General features: G+C 44.0%; 1 protein-coding gene and 1 long non-coding RNA gene across 16 annotated transcripts in view; one reads left to right on the top strand and one right to left on the bottom strand.

Moving 5' to 3' along the window:
- The window catches only part of NfI (Nuclear factor I), a 73,798-nt gene that overhangs the window by 24,793 nt on the left and 27,733 nt on the right, over window positions 1–21,272 (bottom strand). For 8 of the 15 annotated variants that reach the window (XM_086905222.1, XM_086905207.1, XM_086905209.1 and 5 more), the window contains 4 exons: window positions 12,461–12,652; window positions 11,904–12,087; window positions 4,684–4,737; window positions 4,404–4,502 (listed from right to left, as the gene is read on the bottom strand). In XM_086905222.1, coding sequence (XP_086761348.1) covers window positions 4,404–4,502; window positions 4,684–4,737; window positions 11,904–12,087; window positions 12,461–12,652 — 529 coding nt within the window. The remainder of the gene's footprint in view (window positions 1–4,403; window positions 4,503–4,683; window positions 4,738–11,903; window positions 12,088–12,460; window positions 12,653–21,272) is intronic. The other 7 variants (XM_086905210.1, XM_086905208.1, XM_086905213.1 and 4 more) reach the window with 3 other exon arrangements.
- Window positions 5,553–6,766, top strand: LOC147658041 (uncharacterized). The gene is made up of 2 exons (XR_015291324.1): window positions 5,553–5,893; window positions 6,346–6,766. It is a non-coding gene; the product is annotated as an uncharacterized LOC147658041 (long non-coding RNA).

Below are 21,272 nucleotides of genomic sequence, written 5' to 3'. Positions count from 1 at the left end.
GCGCGTTCGTACGTCATCCGTTTCTCCTCCTCGTCCGAAGTCTGAGTCCGAGTCGTCTTTTGCTCGTCTTTCCTTGTCGTCGTTTTCGTCCTCTTGCGGTCTCGATTCCCCCGAGGAAATCGCACTTCCGCGCGTTTTCCTCCTTCGAGAACCTTCCCCCCCCCCCTCCCCCTCCACCCCACCCCTCCCCTACCCTTTTGAAAGGAATTTTTTTTTTTTTTTTTTTTCCTCTCTTTTTTCGAGAGATTTGAAAATCTCTTCGAAAATTCTCTCCCCGAATTTTTCCTTTTTCTCTTTTTTTCCACGAATCTTTTAAGATCGGATCGATTTAAGTTTTCTTACAAATCCCGTGGATTCTGAGCGCTTTCATACCGCTTCGAATTTTTTAAACTCTCTCCAACAACTCGCGCCTTTCTCGTCTCACGTTTTCGAGGCAATCGAAAACCGAGTAACAGAGAAGGGTTATCATCGATTCCCCCGAAATTAATTATAATTCCACGCGCGAACGGGGTTGAATCGAGTTCTAGGATATCTAAAAAAAAAAAAAAAAAAAAAGAAAAAGAAAAAGAAAAAAGAAGAAGAAAAAATGGACGAAAGGAACTGTAATACTCGCTCCACGAAACTGCCAACGATCTATCGTAATCACGATCACACACGACCGAGAACAATCTCCCTTAATCCGTTCCAAGATCCACCGCCCGATCAAACCATTCCCCACGGACGATTTAATACCTCCAATTATCCGTCGATTCCTCTCTAAATCGTGTTCTCTGTCGTGAAGTCGCGCGAACCGTGGGAGGGGAGAGAGAGAGGAGAGAGAGAGAGAGAGAGAATGGCCACGATGTGAACGCACAATCGTGTTCCAGGAGGGAGAGCGAGGGAGAGAGAGAGAGAGAGAGATCGGTTAATTAATCGTGGTGCCGGCCATTAGAATACGCTCCAGTTACACGTTGCGCTGAATCAGCGCCACCGTAAAATAATAGGATTCCAGTTTGTCGCAGTTGGCGACGCGTAAATATAGGGATCTCCCCGTTGGAACGACGGTCAACGACCAATTAGGTTGAGCTAGTGCCGTGGAATTTGCATCTTGTGTAAGCGACTCGGCCTCGTAATGCTCGCGAACCATCGTGTATCCTTGCTGGAGGATACGTGTTGTGTATATATTATATATATATAATAAATGTTTTTCTTAATAAAATCTTTCTCGAAACGACGATACCACAGTTTCGACACGGGAATAAGCGGAGTCTGGAAAAAAGTATATCGCGGATAATTTGTTGGTATACCACTTGTGATCCTTCTCACTTGAAAATAAAGGGAAACGAGAAAGAAAACATTTTCGAGTCGAGAGAGAGAGAGAGAGAGAGAGAGAACTCGTCTCAGCCTCGGAAATCCTCGAAAGAGGTTTCTCCACGGCGAACAAAAGACTTTGCGCGCCACTTTTTTTTTTTCCCAATTCCACCGTTTCTCTCTCCTCCTCCTCCTCCTCCTCCTCCTCTCGATCATCGTTTCCCCATCAATCTCGATCGACCGCATCGACCGAGGACCGCACGAGGGGGTTAAACGTCCGACAATGGCTCGTCCCTGACGAATTTTTTTTTTTTTTTTTTTTTTTTTTTTTACCAAAGTTCGCCAACCGAGGTTCGCTCTTCTCCCTGCAGGGGAAGGGGAGGGAGGGGGAGAAAAAAGAACGATGGATTCGCCGACCGGTGGAGGAGGGAGAAAAAGAGATGAGATAAAAAAAAAAGAGGAAAGGAGAAAGAATCAGTGTCCCGACGCCCGCGCGCGATTTTCCACGAATTTTTTTTTTTTTTTTTTTTCCCAACCCCTCGGATACGTCACTGGTTTTTTGTCAACAATGCGCCTGCACGTGTGCACGTGTGCATGGCTCAGAGGGAAAAATGGTAGTAGGCCCGCAGGGGGGCAGAGTATTTTCCAGGCGTTTCTCCCTCTCTCTCTCTCTGCAGCGATGTGAGGAGGCAAGGCACGTACGGTGGATAAAAAAAAAAGAAAAAAAAAAAGAGAAAGAAAGAAAAAAAGAAAAGGGGGCGCAATTTCCGCGGGGGTGGAGGCGTATGATGTGAAATAGAGAAGAATATCCTGTCGGTGGTGATGGTCGGAGACGTGCAAAGACGGGACGACGTGATAGAAACACGCCACCCCTTCGGGGGGAGGGATTTCGGAATTTCGAAGATTGGGCAGGAATAAATATGAGGGAGAAGTGGATGGATTTGGTGTGGAGCGTAGGAATAGAATTTGTTACGATTACTTTTGCCATTTTAAATGAAATCGTTATTATTTAACTGTTTAACCGATCTCGTTCAAACATCTTCAAACTCTTCTCGACTAAGAAAATTGAAAATACTCGGATAAAACTCGTGTTTCCTGCCCCTGATATTTTGCGATATCGCACAATAGGAGATCTGAGATTGAAGCAAAATTGAAGACGACTTCGTTCAAACATCTTCAAACTCGTCCTGACACGAACGAAAATTCTCGAATAAAATCAACGTGTTTCCAATACAACAGAATCGAAGACGAACTAATTATACTTCCTGTGCGCTCCGATCTCCAAACTTTCGACCCCTTATCCTCTTTACCCTCTTCAAAAAAGTCTTTAAAGTGAAAATTAAAACGGTATTAAAACACACACCGGTGTGTGTTTCTCGTGTGTTTCTTGACTGTGAGTGTGGCATTAGAAAAAAGGCGTTCGATCGAGTTGCAAAGATCGGCAGAAGGGAGAGCTGGCTCATCGGAGGGAGGGGGGAAGGGGGGGGGGAGGCAGAAGCGAGAGAAAGAGAGGCTGCGAGGCTCTCTCAGCAGCCTCTGAGGCCGTGAGCATTGTTCCCCGTCTATTAATACACCAGGTTGCATACTAATCTCCTGCCACGGTGACGCGAGGAGCGGGGAGAGAGTGGCAAAAGGAGGAGGAGGAGGAGGAGGAGGAGGAGGAGGAGTGGAAGAGTGCAGATGCATACGTCGAGGCGTTTCGAGGCTCGCGCCGCTTCTCAATACGCGTTCCCCTGCCCTATTATTCCATTTAGTGGCGGTGCACGCGTGCCACGATCCTCTCTCCCTTCGAAATGAAAATTGAATTTCGAAACGATTCGCAAAAATCGCCCTCCCTCCCCCTTTCTTTTTACAAGAACAAAGAAAGAAACGTGTCCTCCTTTCACCCGTTGCCTCGAAATGCAAGGAGGGGGAGAGTTTTGAAGATGTTTGAGATGGTTTGACAAGGTTTGAAGTCCATTTTTCCTCCCTTCTCGAGAGTGGAACGCGTCCCCCTTCGTCCCCTCCTCGAAACAGGGGGATTTTGAAAATGTTTGACGAGGTTTGACCAAGTTTGAACAAGCTCGATCGACCGTCCACGCGTCTCGGCTCCCTCGGATCGGTAAATTCCTTCGAATGAACGCTCGAAAATGCAACAATTTTTACAGTGGAGAGGCCGTTCTCTTGGCCGTGCGGGATTCATAGTGCGCCGGTGACTAATAGAGAAAGAAACGAGGGGGATTGGCAATATAACGGCTTCTGTATACGTTCGTGACGGAAATTGGCAGACAATGTCGGGCAATAACACTCGGTTTCACCTGTTCTATCGATGGGACGTGCTTGGAGAAGGTTGTTGGCAACCTTGACCCCTGCCAGCCAACCAACTTGCTCGCTCGTTTCTCCGCGTTTCTCCCTTTTTCCTTTTTTCCCCTCTCGAAGAACGAAGGGAAATATAATAAACGGGACAGGATTCTAAATTTACGATTTCAAAAATTCCCTCCCTCGTTTGCGTTGGTCTTTAACAAGTCGGAGATCGGATTACACGAAACAGGCCCGGCCGCTCTCACGCCTATTGGCCACGCGTGCCAATCGTTCATCGGGTCCTTGATAAGCGAGAGAGGAGTAGCAGCGGTGAAGTGGTCCCGAAGGTATGCCGAAAGGATATAATCGAGTCGAGTGGACGATAATCGCGAATTCCAATCCCTAATAATAAACTCTCATCGTTGTCGATACATCGCGAGTTATCGCGGAGCGAGTTTTCTCTTCCTGCTTCATCATCGCGAGGATGCTTTCAAAAGGTTTCTTCCCAGATATCGACTCCCGGTTCCGATTACCTTTCGAAAGCATCCGTAAAAAAAAAAGATTCCTCTCCTCCCTCAGAATCGATCGTTTCTTCAATTGTCAATTTTTTTTTTTTCTTTTTTTTTTTTTTTTTCTTTCGAAAGAGATTGAGGAGACTCTAGAAAGAGAGAGAGAGAGAGAGAGAGGGGGAGAGAGTCATATACAAGCGACAAACCCTTGGTATTTTTTTTTTTCTTTTTCTTTAATTTTAACCTTAATTTCTTTAATACGTTGGATGATGAAAAAGAAGAGGAGATTCATTCCGTTGTTGTTTATCATCATAATCGTCGTACCTTTTGAAAGCATCCAAAGCTCCTTCGAGCTGAAGACACCTGTCGCTAGAATCGTGTCATTGCAGACAACACCGTTATATAGTTCGTGGTAGCCTGCACCTGGGAACAGAACCCCAGAGAACGGCAATGAGGCGTTGCCTTTCGTTGAATTAAAAAACGCGACAATATTCGTGGAATGTGATTGCGAGTGGGGGGGAAAAAAAAAATTCGAAATTCTTTCCTTGGATCGGGAAGGAATGGACGGATTAGATATCCTCAAAGGGACACGCATCCCCTTTACCTTTTCGCCGCCTCTCTTCCTCCTTGCTCGCGTTGCAGATACCGTTTAGGACCTCTGTAACAATAGAAACAGGATTCACCGATTAATCGTCTTCTCCAAAACATTCTACAACACTCTCCAACATCCTCCTCCTCCTTCAAAAACTCTATTTTCGATCCCTCGCCCGGATCACACACACACACACACACACACACACACACACACACACACACACACACACACACACACACACACACACACACACACACACACACACACACACACACACACACACACACACACACACACACACACACACACACACACACACACACACACACACACACACACACACACACACACACACACACACACACACACACACACACACACGACGACGACGCGCAGCACAGAGAGAGAGAGAGAGAGAGAGAGAGAGAGAGAGAGAGAGAGAGAGAGAGAGAGAGAGAGAGAGAGAGAGAGAGAGAGAGAGGCCGACTGGGGATTCCCCCGAATCTGAAAATTGCGAGGGAGCGCGGTATAATACCTTCCTTCCCCCCCCCCCTGCCCTCCTCCTCGACAAATCCCATCTCACCTTCGCTGTCACACACGGTGTTTTATATCTTGCGGTAAATTACGCAAATCTCATTACGCAACATATCACAGAAATACACGAGAGCCCGGAACGTTCGTGTTCGACTTTTCGAAAGAGACAGAGACGGATAGATAGAGAGAGCATGCACCTATGTTGCGCTTCACGTAAGAACGTTGGTGGTGGTGGAACGCGTGGAAACCGGGGAGAGGGGGGGGGAGAGAGAGAGAGAGAGAGAGGAGAGAGAGAGAGAATGGATTCTTTCTGCGCGCGGATGGAAATTCGGAAAACTCGTTTCACAATCGTCGCGACACCCTCGATCAACGCCTGCTCGACAACGCCGAAAAACCGACAAACGGCCGTTGTTATAAATAGACGGTTAACAAACATACGTGCACTCCTCCGGTTATTTTTAATTGCGACTCAACCTTATATCGGCCCTCGCTTCACCGAGCCGATCTCCTTTATTTTCTTTTTTCTTTTTTTTCCCGTTATCGTGCGTAGATAAAAAAGAAAAACGTTCGCGCGATCACGAACGAGAAATTTAAATTCTCCTCGTCGTTCGAGCATTCTCCACGCACGTCTCCTTCCCATCGAACATGGATTTCCAACATCCATACAGATTTTTAGTCGTATAATGTAAGTTTTATGTGTGTATTTCGCAATGATATATTTCGGAGATAAGCGCGAATAGATCGAGAAAATCGATCGAGATCGATCGGCGGGGCAAAATTAGTCGAAGGATTCAAGGGTGAGCGGAGCAAATATTGGACCCGAGTATCGAATCGTGTTGTTTTCGTTTCGCTAGCGGAATTTATCCGTTGAATACGGCTGACAAGAAGACGCGTGATTTTAATGCGCTGTCTATTTCGGTTTAGCCGAACCGAGTCGCATTAAAATTTAGTGTATTTCTTCGAATCGAATTCGCTTCCGTGGCTTCGATTCCCCTTTAAATTTTTCGTTATTGAAATTCGAAAGTGTTTTTTCTTTTTAATCCAAATCTTTTTTATTTTTATTAATGAAAAATAACTTGACTTATCTTAATGGATATTAATGTTTTCGTAAATTTTTGATAATTAATTTCGGTAAAGTTAGTTAAGTTACAGGTTAACGGGGCAACGAGATCGATTACGACACAACGTGGCGCAGAGGATGATACACTACTTCAAAGTAGTGTAACAGCAAAATTAGTCGGGCAGTGGTCCGGTGGACAGGTGCGTGTGCGACGCAGAAATTTTAGCGGACACCGATAGATACGCCTCGCCCCTTGGAACAATAATAGAGAAACGGATCTGTTGACACCGTGTGATCCATGAACAAGCGGCCGATTTCACGACGACGAAACGCGGGAATTGCCTCAAGGACGGCAATTTTACTCGGCTTTTCCGAGAATCTTCTCGAAAATTGTTCGTTACGAGTGTAACAATATCCAATACGACATTGCGATACGATATTATAAACCACGAGAAATCCGATCGAATTGGAATCGAAAAATAAATGAATTACGCGAAACGATTTAATATTATATTAATGTGTATTCACGAATGTACGTGCATTAATTATAATCGTGCAACGTAAATAACTACAATCCCCCCCTCCCCCCACTTAGAGTAGTCATACTATAAAAGACAAACTATCTAATCCACCTTTCCAAGAATTATTAAAAATAGCGGCAGAATTCGTCTCTGACGTCATAAACAAACTTCGTTTTCCTCTTTGAGACACCACACTAGTAGTTCCATTCTTTCTTTATTTAAAAAAAAAAAAAAAAAAAAAAAATCATCCTTCTGCGATTCATTAATCATTTTCAAAGGTCGAATAAAAATATGCACGTTCCGTTGAAAAATTTCGAAACTCTTTTACTAGGAGGGAGAAAAAAAAAAAAAAAATTAAAAAATCAATACAGGCTATATCACAGTTAATCACGGACGCGAAAATATTCAGGCATTCGCGTGGACACGAATGAAAATCAAACATTGTACGGTGTTCGAGAGAGAGAGAGAGAGAGAGAGAGAGACGCTCACAACAAGATGTCCGTCGACTATTTATTTATAGAGCGAGCACACATCGGCACGCATGGTCACATGCTCGCGTGCACGGCACACCGATTCGTGCACACTTGCGGAGATACGCGTGAAAACGCGCGGAGCGAGAGTACGCGTACTTGCCCGCGTTTCCCTTGGGAGTGGACGAAAAGTTCGTTTCGAGCGGCCGTTTATTTTGCACTCTGTTTATTTGTTAACGCGAACACCGCTTTCATTGTTTGCAGAAATAATACGATGAAAGTGGCGCGAGAGTGGATAGGGGAAATAAATTTTGGAAAAAAGCGATTTAATCCGTTGAAATTCGAATTTAAAAAGTTTCGAAAAGAGATTTACAGAGAATCATTCGCTTGTACGCTCGAATCGATTCGTTGTAAAATTTAACGTTTCTTCGAAGAAATTCCGGCGAGATCGAATAAAAAGTTAAAACATAACCTCAAAAGTTTAATACTCGGAAGTTGTAGGAAAGACAAAGAGAGGGAAAAATGTAATCTCTAATTTTTAATACGATTATTAAAATGTTACGAGTTAAGAGTTCGAACGAGGCGGAAGATATTTATTCCTCGTCGGTGCTAGATTATCGAAGTCATACAGCGTGGATTTTCCTGCCGACTTTTCGATGCGGCCCCGTCTAAAACGGACCTCGCTTCTGCCGCAGTGGCATCGCGAAAATGCGACGTGTCCGAGAACGACACGCGTCGAGGCACCTGTCCTCTCTCTAACACTTTCATAAGAGACGATGATACTTACGCAACCGACCGGCCGGGCGATATTTAGCTCTTAGGACGAATACGCAGTGTCCCGACTACGATTAACCTCTACTTTTCCTTCTTTAGCCTAAATTCGATTTTCTTTCCAAGGTTCTTTCTCAAAAAAAAAAAAAAAAAAAAATAAAAGTAAAGACGATTGCATTCCAGTAATATGAGAAAGATTATTATTGGAAAGATAATTTTATCTTCGGATTGAGATCGATCCGATTATTATCCCATCATTTTTGATATCCAAAAACCGATGAAGAGCAAGAACATAAGCAATCACCATACAATAATATCGATAGTCCACCATAACCTCAACAATTACAACGACGATCTTTCATCACTTTTCATCTATCTCGATTTCTTTTCTCGAATAATAACTTTATAATAAAAAAATATCCACAGAATAGAATTCAAATATCACGCATCCTTGATCCTTGACTCGTATCTTTTCGTATCGTCCACCTTCTTCCCTTCTGTAATGTATCGTCTATTAGGTCAGTCGAAACGAACGGAGCAAGTGTCTACTTTTAGCATACGTCGACAAGGCGTATAATCCGAAAGGGTCCGAAGTAGCGAAGCCTTCGCTATCCGCAGCCACGCCTTGGCAGCCAGCAAGTTTATATTATTGTGGTACCGTGTATATTTACAGAGGGTTAGGAATTTTTATGATGTTGATCCTTCGTCGCCCGTGTACCGTCGATCGGCATTCTCCGATAGTTGTGCGCATGCGCGTTCCAAGCATGCTGCCTCGATAATTAATTCTCATCCTACGAGCGATACGATTGTTCTTTATTCGATACGATCGATTGCATCGCTAACATTTTACTCTTCAATCTCTAGTTATTTTTCCCCGATATCCCATCTATTCTATCGAATTAATGCGTCGCTGATGTCATTGGATTTGTATATACATATATAGAACAGAGATCGAAATAGATTTCTTTTTTGAAAGAATATACCACAAGAATATAATAATACCGAGATGTTTTCAAGTAACGTTTTAAAACTCGGTGAAAATTCTTGGAATCGACATAAGGGATTTACGACAAACAAGGGTATAAATTTTTCGGATTTAAATCGAGACCTTGAAGCTCTCGAAAGTGGAACAACGCGAGGAATAAAAAAGCGGAATACGAAATCTTTTCGAGTGAATTCACGAAAGTTGGAAAACTTTGAAATATGGCTGATTCCAAACGAACGAATCTTCGCGTAAAGTGTGCCGGGGATCTCGAAACTGTCTCGACCATATTAATTGGGTCGCGAAGTTCGCAAAACGTCTCGTGCTCGCAGCCTAGATGAGAATAAATAACGCCGATTAAACTGATTTTTTCCGAACGAGTCGGTCCACCAATTTCTCTCGAAATTTCCTGACTCGGTAAAGATTTATCGTCGAACGAGCTAAGAAAAAAAAAGAAGAAGAAGAGAAATAAGATCCTCTCTGGAAAGAGAGTCTTGAACGAGCGATACTTCATTTATTCCATTCCATTTATTCGAGCGTTACACATTTACTATTCACTTGTACTTTTCATAAAATTCTGCAAAGACTTTTACGATAATCAACTTTGACACACGAATATACAATATTTATTATGATTCCATGGAAATTTACGAACGCAGAAGATAAATATTAAATCGGACGAATCGTAAAATTGCACATGAACGTATATAGATAGAAAATAATAGATTAAACCTCTGATTGCAAACACATCGGGCGAATCTCATTAATAGAACAAGCGATCCAGAATCGCGAGGATCGTGTACTTTTCAAGCAGTGATTAACCTTCGATAATAAACATTTTTCCAAATGGTAATTCATCAAACACGATCCCACGTTTTATTTCGAACAGCAAATAAACTATCGCGCTTGTCTAACCTAACCTCCAAATTCTCTTCCTCTAAATTCTCCGTTCCTCGAGAAGAATATTCCACAGAATCGAAAAACCAGTGAAACACGTGAAATAAATAAAATTTCACAGATTTCCATCGAACACCACGATCCTCTCCCTCCCCCACGATCTCCGGGATGAAATTCCAAAATTTCCACGCAACCTCTCCGATCTGCTGGTTCGCCACCAACGCCACCTGCGGTCAACGCAACGAAACGCGGCTCATCCCGAAAACAAAGAAACCGATATAAGAGGACGAGGTATCGCGTGCATACGTGCACGTGGCCCGTTGATCGACGCGTTTCGATCGATCAGCTGGCAGGAGGGCCGGGGCTGGCGCCCGTCCGCGGTTCTTCTTTCATTCGGTTTCATCGAACTCACTGACTCAGTCTGAAAATACGTAATTTCCGTACGTACGCGCGCTGTCCTGGCAGAGGGGCCGCCCGGTGTGTATGTCTCGCCACGCGCTCTCCTCTGTTTGGCTGTACACCTCTCTCTCTCTCTCCTTCTTTCTCTCTACGCTTCTTTCTCGCAGGCACTCGAACCCGTGGTGGCTCAACAAACACGGCTTGGCAGCCGGCTTTCTAATGTTTACACCCGTGGTTGACGCAAAAATTGGCCAGGCCTACCGCGCACCACCTACGAGAAAGAGAAAAAAACGCTCGGCTGCCAAGACATGGGGTAGGTTAGGCACTCTCCAGACCGTTCGTCGCCACCTTCCGCCGCTCCTCCCCGTTCCACGCGAATTTTCTTCCTCTTATCGATCTCGTGAAAATTGTAACGAGTAAAATTTGGAAATTTAAATTTTCGTATAAACGATGAGATGAGATTTCATCGCGAAATTATGGACAATATAACTTTTTAACAATACAATTTTAATTCCTGGCGATCCTTTTTTGATCCGGCACTGAATACCCGCGAATGCTAAATTACGAAATTCCTCTTTATTTCGTACAATTTCGTACAATTCCTCGAACATCTTTCGAAATTTTCCAAAATTCCCCCTCCCCCCTCCCTCTCTTGCGATTCTCAATCTTGCAAGCGTCCACACGATCTCCAAGTTCTAGAATCCACGAAACGAGGTGTCAAATGCGTGGTGGCTCATGGAGGCGCGCGATCCGGATGCCTTGGACGCTGTTCTCGATGAAAAGATCGGCCAAAACGGATCAACACCAGAGTGTTGGCATCACCCTTGGAGATATGGCAGGTCGGAGAGGATCGTGGGTGGGGAGGGAGGGGCGGGTGAGGGCCCGGTGTTTGTATGGGGGGCCGGTGAAATTGGCAGAGCGTTCCAAGAAACTTTGAATCGAAGCCGAGTCGAGTGGACACTTTGAATGGACGGATGTGCGAGTGAATGAACGCGCCACGCTCGATTCAGCCACCCGCCTCTCTCTCTCTCTCTCTCTCTCTGTTTCTCTCCCTGTCTCTCTGGGTCTGGTCGTGCACGAGATCAACGAGAGCCGAGCCAATACTTCCTGGTGGGACAGGAGAGGCGATTGGGTGGACGGTTAGGGGGTTGTTATTAGGCGGCTCGGATTTGATTCGAGAGACGGAGGAAGAGAGAAAATGCTTGGGGATCTTTGTTTGACAAGTTTATAGGAAGAAATGAAGACGTGTTTGAGTTAGATGGATTCTGGTTCTTTCTCAAAAATTTAATTCAAAAGTTAAGTTAAGTAAGAGAAATTCTACTTCGACGAGTGAAAACATTCTTGGACAAAAAAATTTTTAAATATTCCAAAGATTCCTCTATTAGTAACTCGTATCATTATATAGTTTATATAATTTTTTAATTGAAAAACATTCGAAAGTAAACTCGGTAGGTAGAAATTGAAGCATCGAGAGTCCGTTGAACAGTCCGTTCGAATATCACGGATCGGATCGAAATTAAATTTTCACGAGAGAAGCGAACACAAGAGATAAAGGTAAATTTGGGGAGAATAAATCGAACGGAACCATCCCTTACCGTGGCTGGTGATAAAATTGGCGAGGTAGAGATCGAGTTCCCGGACGGAGACGTTGATGTGATAGGGGTTGACGCAGAGGCCCGGCTGAGCGCATTCCGCAGTCTTCTCCAGCCGTTCCCCGTCCGTCGACTCCAACGGAATTGCCTTGAAGAGGATCACCATTACTAGGTCCAACCTCCATACCTGCGACATCACGCTATTATTATTCGCCCACCTCGACGACACGCGCGACTCCCCCCCACCACTTCGTCAAGAAATTGCCTCGAATCTCTTAATATTCTAATTATTTAATTTAATAGTAATCACACGGAGACGTATCCTTCGAAATAATCAGTATCAAAAATAATTTTAAAATATCGAATGATTTTATACTTTGCGTGTAGGGACATTTTTAATTTTAGAAACGTATATTGGCAATATCGTGTGTGTTCTATATATATATAGAAAGTTTGAATTAGATTTGGAATTTGAAAGGGAAGGATATTACATTGCCAAAGTTTTTATTAGGAAGAGATTAGAAGTACGAGGGGGAAGTGGATGAGTGTAGGTGACGTACCTTATCGGCTTGGCGCAGGCAGTCGATACGACGCATTTTACCCTTCTGATCAGGATTACTCAGAACGCACATGGCCGGCCTCTTCCCCGTTATACTCAGCACGAAGTCCTCTCTGTACTCCTGCGTGATATCCTTTCGCAACTTGCCCAAAAGCCGCGAGGCCCATTTCTGTTTCACCTCCAGCTTCTCGTTCTGTAACGATAATATTCAGAAATAATATTCCCCTCTCTCTTTCTCTCTCCGCGAGAAGAGAAAATATTCAGACAATTTTCGATTCGAATTCTTTCGTCAAAAAATTGATATTTACACGTAGAAATGTGAAACGAGATACGATGTTTCGACTATTTTCATTATCAATTTACAAAGATCTTTCATCTCTTTCTCTTCAAACGACAGTTTAAGCTTAAGCGAAGAAGTTTGTTTTTATTAGTTGTATACACCAAGAGTGTAACAAAACTCCTCCGGTCTCTTTTTCTCCTTTTTTCTCCATAAGAGCGAAAAGAAAGGGATCTGGTTAAAGGCTGGTCATATTTGCGGGGACAGGGGAATACTTGTGGTGTGTATATGGATGGGTCGAGGCAGCTGTTGATCCGTTGAAAGTTCGGCCAGTTTACAAACTCTGCCCGATGGCTCGGGACCAAAGCAACGGTGACCTCAAACTATTCGTCGGAACGATATGCGGGATCACGTTTCCATGTGTCCCCTTCCACACACCTCCCTCCCCCCCGCCCCTCAACCGATATCTTGACCTTCCTTCAGACCAACCGTCCGCGACCCTGCGCGCGTCCTTGTCTTTCGTAGTTAAAATTTAATTTTAAATCGAGTCGTTTCCCCGCGAGCGAGCAAATTATTTTTACTTTTGGAAAGCGTTAAAAAATTGTTGGGATCGGGAACGGAAGGGAACGTATTATTCTCGAAGTATTATCTAGGGTAATCCTATTTCGAGAATTTCCCTAGAAAAAAAAGCCAAGAAATTCCCTATAAAGAAAGATAACTATGTTACCATGAAAAATCCCCTATAAAAAGTTTAAGTTAGTTTAAGTAAAGAACTGCTCCTCCTCATCGTCGAACCTCGGAATATCAAAAGATTCTTTTCTTATTTCGCTCGAAAAACGAAGTGAAATTCCTCCGCACGCTTCTGTTCCTCTCTCTCTCTCTCTCTCTCTCTCTCTTCTCCTCCTGTTACATCGAATAAATAAATTCCATGCGGCGCGTACGCCTAGGGCAGGCTCGTTTTTCAGTCACCGTGGAAATCTTGGAGGCAAGTTGGCCGCCACGGGAGGCGGGCGAACGCTTGACGACCTGCCCCGGCCCCGGGCTTCTCTTATTCACCTCACGGACGCGGCCCCGCGGTGGAATAGCAAATGCGCGCGGGTGCATAAGGTCCCTGAGAAATGCGTGGAAAGCGCGCGGAATGCATCGACACGCGGCGGCGACGACCGTCCATCTATCCCGCCTAGCCCCTTTCTGCCACGCACGTGCGCCCACCGATACTTTTTAAGAGGGACGAGAAAACCGCTGCCGCGTTGCTGCGCGTCTAAACTCGCGCCGCGTGGAAACACGCGCAACCCCATCGCCGCCGTCACGATCGTTTTTTTCCTCGAACAGCCTCTATCGATATATTTCGATCGCTCGAATCGGGGAATCGTTGTAGGGGAATTTCGTTTCTCGATTCTCGATGGATTTAAGGAACAGATCGATTTGACGTTGTTTGACGTTGTTCGACATCGTTCGAGATCGTCCACGATAAGGGTGAACGATAATGGGTTTGAAAGTTGGATGGAATTGGATCGCTTGGAAGGGAATGTTTGAGATCGTTTGAGATCGTTTGAGATCGTTTGAGATCGTTTGAGCAAGTTTGAACTCCTCGACGATCAAGATTAATGGTGAGAATGAAAGTTGGATGGAAGAGGATTGCTCGGAAGGCGATGTTTGAGATCGTTTGAGATCGTTTGAGATCGTTTGAACTCGATCGATGGTCAAAAAATTAATGATGAATACGGAAATTGGATGGACGAGGATCGCAAAAAGCGTTGAGCACCACTGCGCCGTACACAGAGCGCAAATCCTCCGAGCGAGCAACAATTCCCATTTTCGACTCGTCACGCATTCGATTCGAAAAGTCGAAAAGACAAGATTCATGGAAATATTCACCTCGACTCCTCCTCTTCCTCCTCCTCCTCCTCCTCGACGGAGGAACGAGAATCGCGCATCGAAGCACCGTTACCCGATCATTCAAACACGAATCTAGATGTTAGAAACGCGTCGACGCCATTTCCCAGGTTAAACTCCGTTGTCCTTAATACTCGGCAGAGCGCGTTTTTCGCGCAAGAGAAAAATTTCAAATCACGTCCCCTGGTTGTCTCGCGTACAGAAATGTGTGGCGGCCGGGCGAAGAGAGAGAGAGAGAGAGAGAGAGAGAGCCGGGTCTCTCAACTGTGGGAGAGTACTGGGCTGCGCGGTTACGGTGCATCCTGCATAAACCCGATCAAGTATGCCGAGTGTGAAGGAGGGCCGCACAGGCCACGTATATCGTGACATGCGTATGTACACCTAGGCGCGGCAGTTTACCTCGTTCACGCCGCCGATTTCTCGCGATGCTATTCGAGCGGAGCGCACAGTGCGTATTTCTTGAAAATTTTCCACTTCTCTGATTATACATATCCTATCGAATCTCGACTCGGAAAAAATCGAAAGATACGAAAATCGGTTATCAATCCTGGTTGCAGAATGAACCGAATAAACCGTTGGACTTGGAAGAATAGGTCGAATAGTGAGTTTATTTTTGACGATCGCCGTAAATAATTAACTTTAACAACAAAGTTGAAAAAAATCGTGAAAAATCGTGTCTGAACGAAAAAGATCGAAACATCGAAACACGCGGAAGATAATCGAGAATTGGAAATATTCGTCGGGAATGGCCGGTGGAATTCTTCTCGCCGAGCACGACGAGTCAGGTATTGAATAAAAGCCGTAAGTTTTCCCCGTGTAAATAAATCTCGGGGAGGCGGTTCATTTTTATGCCTATCTCCTTCCGTACCACGTTCACGTACCGGTCGTATTCGATCGGCCCGTCCTCTGTCCCGTCCACGGGACACGGAGCAATCGAATTCGTCTCACTTCGAGAGCCCCTCGTTACATTAGACACGGTGAAATTGAACGTAAATACCGTGAACGGGGGAGGGGGCTTCTCCCCGCGCGATTATCCCGAAAACGGGACGACCCTCCTCCTCGAATTCTTTCCCTCTTTGAAATTCGAGGGGGATTCGAAACAATCGTTTCGCGTCGGCCGAAAACCGATTTTCTCCACAATTTTCTCTCGGCAGCGAGCAGGAGAGGATAATAAAAATAAGAAGGATATTCGAAGGTTTTCCAGTCAGAAGAATTTCGAAGCAAGACATCGAAACTAGAATCGAACGAATCCCACCAAGATTTCGAATAACTCTTTCGTAAGTATAATCGAAAAAAAAATTAATCCCTCCCAAGGATCGATCCATCATCCATCTCGATATCCATTAAAAAAAAAAGAAAAAAGAAAAAAAAAAAAAAGAATCCTCCCTCCTCGTTCCATAATTTTCCAAGATTCCAAGCTCCACCGCCGCTTCCCCCCCTAAAAAAAATCCTCTCTCACTCTTGAAACGAGCGACACGACACGCAGCGAGGCAAATTTTTCCAGGAGTGGCTCCTTCCTCCTTGTCGCGACGCGACAATAACAGCCTTGAAAGATATCCATCGAGGGGAGGGGAGGAGGGAGGGAAAAGAAAGATTCCGGGATTCACAAAAGCGGCAGCTATTTCGGGACGCGCACACACGCAAACACAAACATCCCCGGGAATGCGACATCGGAACGGAAGTGGCGTGCAAGAAGAAGTGGCTTGGAGAGAAAAAAAAAAAAAAAAAAAGAAAGAAAGAAAAAAAAAAGGGGGCCACCATCCGCCCGCCCCACCGCACATCCAACAGCAGCCCGGAGGTAATCCCGAGGAAGCAAGGAGAGGAGGAAGAGGGAGGAGGCTCAATCGCAATATCAACGGTGAAACAAAGCAGCCTCCTTCCGGGGGAGGGAGGGGAGAAGGGGAGGGTGGTTTGGAAGACGGTGGCGGAATCGAGAGGAAGAAAGTTGGTCCCAAACGGCGAGTTGTTGGAACGCGAAAGAGAGGCATCGATGCATCCCGCCCGCCCGCCTTTCTATTTCCGTTTCACGTCTCGCTGCGGGTCCTTCCTTCCATCCGCGTGTAGGACGACGAAGCGGAAACAGGTTGCCGCTTCTTCCGGAACGACGCGCCTCTCGGGAAGGAAGGAAGGAAGGAAGGAAGGGATTTCTCGAATTTTCTTCACTTTCGTTTCTCGAACGGCGGAAAAGGGACGATTTTTTTCCCCCTTTTCTGACGTCGGTCCATTAATGTCGTATTATTTGTTTCGATGATAAAATTGGAATATCGCGAATTGTAATGTTGAATGTTTACGATAAAAGTGGAATAGTAGTATTATGACGATGGGGAAGGGAAATGCGAATATCGAGTTATTTTTTTTTTTCCGTTCAACTTCTTAAATTTGTAGATTCGATTTTTTCCTCGTATATTCCGAGAACAGAAATTCGAGAGTAAATTTTTACGAAGAATTAGTATAGGAATGGAATGATATAATATAATATAACGAGAGAAAGAAATAAATATCGACTTATTTCCCGTTCAATTCTTTAAATTTTTACCGATTCGGTTTTTTGTTCGTATATTCCGAGAACAAACTCGGGAATAAATTTTTACGAAGAATTACGATAAAAATGATATACGATAATACAATATAACGAGAAAAAGAAATGAATATCAACTTATTTCTCTTTCGATTCTTTAAATTTACCGATTCCAATTTTTTGTTCGTATATTCCGAGAATAAATTTTCCGAACTTTTTATGAAAAATTACGATAAAAGTGGAACATGATAATATAATGTAACGAGGAAAAGAAATAAATATCGACTTATTTTCCTTTCAATCCTTTAAATATACCAATTCAATTTTTTGTTCGTATATTCCGGTAACACGTTCGAGAGTAAATTTCCCAGAGTTTTTACGAAGAAAAACCGTAGCTCGGAAAATTCGCGCCTCGAATCCAGTGGCGAGATACGGACGCAACAGCTGCCGACGATTTATTTTGGATTTGCCGCGAGCTTCGTGGCACGGTTCAAGAAGCGCGAATATATGACACGGTGTGACACGCCACATACCTGCCGCGGACGTGAAAGAAACACGTGCGTCACTCTTACCTCTTTCTAGATATAATTGCTATACAAAACTGTGAGAAAAAAAAATTAGACGAAAAATAAAAATTTAACACGATCTCTTATCACTGTCGTAATGACACGTCTAATAGAAGCACGACCTTGAATATTTCTACAGAATACAGTAATATTATAATAAAATTGTAGAAATATCGTTTTTTAAGAACAACGTTTCAAAGATATATCTATATATATATATGTACGTATATACGAATGTTTGAAATAGTCGAGCGGCTTGGAACAAGTGATTCGTCAAGACAATTCAATTGGTGTCTGGTCAAAGAGATCCTCTGTGCAATCTAAAAGCAGGCGTAACGCGAAACAGTTCACGAAAGTTGAACGTCACTTTATGAGTTTTTTTTTTTTTTTCCTTTTTCTTCTTTTTCAGAGCGGCGTTTTTTAATTTCATTGCTGGTACGTTCTTTTAAAATTCCACGTACATAATTACGAGAGTTCGTACGTGTGTGCTCGCTGCATTAAGCGCATCCTCGAATTCGCGCACACCGAAATTACGTATTACGGTCGTACTTCTCGCGAATGAATTTAGCAAACGTACGCACGTTTCTGCATACCGGGTGTATCGAGTTTAATTCGACTTTTTAATCCGACGATTAATATCTTCGTTCCATTCACTTTATAACACGTTCCACACGCGTTTCATTTCTCTTTAAAAAATTTTTAAAATTGAAAAATTTCATTCTTAAGGAAGGATCGCTTTCACAATCTTCATTCCATCTAATTACCAGCCTCAAAATTCGCCCAAACACGATGTTCCCTGATAAAGTAGGCTGAAAAGCAGGATAAAGTTGAATTCGGGAAATAAGGGGAACCGAAGTGGAAAGTTCGCTTAGAGAAGTTTGCTAAAACTACCTCTCTCTACGTTCTCCGTGTAATACATAATACTTCATCCTTCCTACTCTTCTTCTTCTTACAATAACCTTTATCCTCTATCCGTTAAAATCTCTTCCCTTATCTCTCCAATCCAAACGAAAAAGGCAAAGCCATTTAAATCCATTCCTTTTTCCACTTTCATAATAACCTCATTTATAAAAGGACTTCAATTACCTACCGTCAAAGTAGATATCTACCCTACCTTAATAATCGTCTGGAAGAAAAGACAAACTTCGTCATCGTTCAAACTTCAACGCTCCTCAAAGAAGAGGAAAGAAATCAAAAGAAAAAAAAAATTCTCGGATATCGCGGACGATTACCTCTCTGCTTCCATCTATCCGACACTACCCCCCCCCTCAAAGTCATCCATCCATTGCGCAATTTCGAAAAAAACTCAATCGCGATAACAGCAGCGTGCCACCTTGTATAAAATCCCCATGTGCAACGTCCAGCGTCCTACGCGTGTGTGAGAGTGTGTCGGCAAACGCTCCCCTCCCTTCGCGCCGACGCCCAGAGGTGGGGAGGGGGTCGACCCCACTCCTAAAATGCTCACAGTGCCGCGCGCTCCCCACCACGATCCATCCCCGCTCCCGACTCCAAGCCAGCCTTCCCCCACCACTCGTTGCAGCGACTACGGTCGCGGAGGCTCATGGGCTATTTTCAAGCGCGGGAAATAAAGCGGAGGCTGCATTTTTAGCCTAACGGCCGACGGTCAGCTCGTTTTCGTCTTTCCATTCTCGCGATGTCGGAGGGGTTGAGGTGGAGGCAAGCGAGACTGTGCACGGGAAGAGCGAAGGGAAGGAAGAACAGAAAAGGGGTTGTCTCCCTCTTGATGAGGTTAATTGGAGTTGTGTAATCGAGTGGTGGCGGGGATCGATGCTGCGGGGACGTTTCTTTATTTTCGATTGGGTCACGTAACTTGATCGAGTGTAATGATGTTGATTTTCGATGATTAATCGTTTCATGGAAACCGTTTGATAACTTTGATTCTCGAGGATATTTTATGTACGAATTAAAGATTTAAATAAAATAAAGCCCGTAAAATAGAAAGAATTGTGTAATTCTGTTTAAAAGAAAAAAAAAAAATATATATGGATCTTCACTGTCTGTTTATATTTGTAAAAATATCATGCGAAATTTTCTGTTGCAATTTCCACTCTACGAATAATTTACAAAATTATTCCAAGTATATATAAGTGTTACATGACTCGCTTTATATAAACTATGTATTTTAAAACTATCACGACTCTTAACTTTAAATACGAGCAATAATCTAATCTCTATTATTAAAATAGTATTTCACAATTTCAAATCAATCGAAACAATTACACTTATAACTCTAATTACCAATATAGTGATCATCAAATACCTCTTAGTTTAACTTCTTTCCGACGCAATTGGACCGAAACTGATGTTTACTCGACAACCTCTTCGCAAAAAAGGAAAATCTATCCATCTTAATTTACCGATTATATTACAACAACTCTTCCAACCGAGGATTCTCTTCCAATATCATTAAAAAGAAAAAAAAAAACATTATAACTCTCCACCAACAATGATCATCAAATATCCCTTCTTACTCTTAACCCAAGGCAATTGCGCCTAGCGGTCGAATATAATCCCCGCGAAGCGGAGCGCGGAAACGAGACGCGGTCGGTCGTTTAGAGGGAAACGGTGGAGGGGGGGGTGATATCTAAGGGAGGGAAGTTTCTCAACGAGCCACGGCCCTTTAACACGCGTTTCCGTGTAATTTCACCGTGGATCGAGCTGCGAACGATACTACGCGGGCAACGAGGATGCCGGTCTCGAAACTTTTAAAACACGGGATGGTGGTGATGGTGGTGGTGGTGGTGGTGCAGACTAGGTTGTTTCTCCTCGACGCCGGCGGGGGAGGAGGAGATGCGTTAAGGAAGGAAAAATCAAGGAGGACGGCGCCAAACCCAACGACGGCGAGCTTTAATATTTAGATTCAATTACGAGAAGAAAGAAGGCATCGTTATGCGGCAAATTGTCGCAGCCTGCTGGACCGCGAAACGGGAGGAGGGGGAGGGGCGGCGAGGGCCGGGAGAGGGAGGGGGAGGAGGGAGAAGGGGAGGTCGTTCGAGGTAGTGAAAAAGAAAGGAAAGGGGATGGCCGAGACGCGTTATATCGCGGCGTAATGGACGCCTCGAGAGGCTGGTTTCGCCTCGGTCTGGCGGCTACTTCCGTGAAAGTTATTGTTATTGGTGGAACAGCGGAGAGAGAAATCTACTCTGCGTGTAGATTCACCTCCTCCCCTCTTTTTTTTTCTTTTCGAGCCGTTGTATCTGCCACTGTCCTTTACACCGATAATTGGTGGAACGGTTTGATGCACTTTTTTTTCTTAGGGAAAGTGGGGGAAATTTATTTATTCCGGATTGCATTTTCTTCTCTCCCTTTGAAATATATATTCGGGAGTAGAAATTTGTTCGTTTAACTGGATTATTTGGAAATTTTGCATAGTTTAGAGGATGGTTTCTTTCTCGTCGATCTTTATTGAATCTTAAAAATTTTTTGCAAATCTTTTTCTTTTTTGGATCTGGCAATATTGATAATGTTTAGAAAATGATTCTTTTTCGTCAATTTCATTGAATTTCGTAATTTTTAAAAAATTACATTCTTGATC

This window comes from Apis florea, unplaced genomic scaffold, assembly GCF_048593485.1.
Source record: "Apis florea isolate Af1SG1 unplaced genomic scaffold, ASM4859348v1 contig_2411_pilon, whole genome shotgun sequence".
In the NCBI taxonomy this organism is placed as follows: domain Eukaryota; kingdom Metazoa; phylum Arthropoda; class Insecta; order Hymenoptera; family Apidae; genus Apis; species Apis florea.
This window is presented reverse-complemented; position numbering and strand designations above follow the sequence as displayed.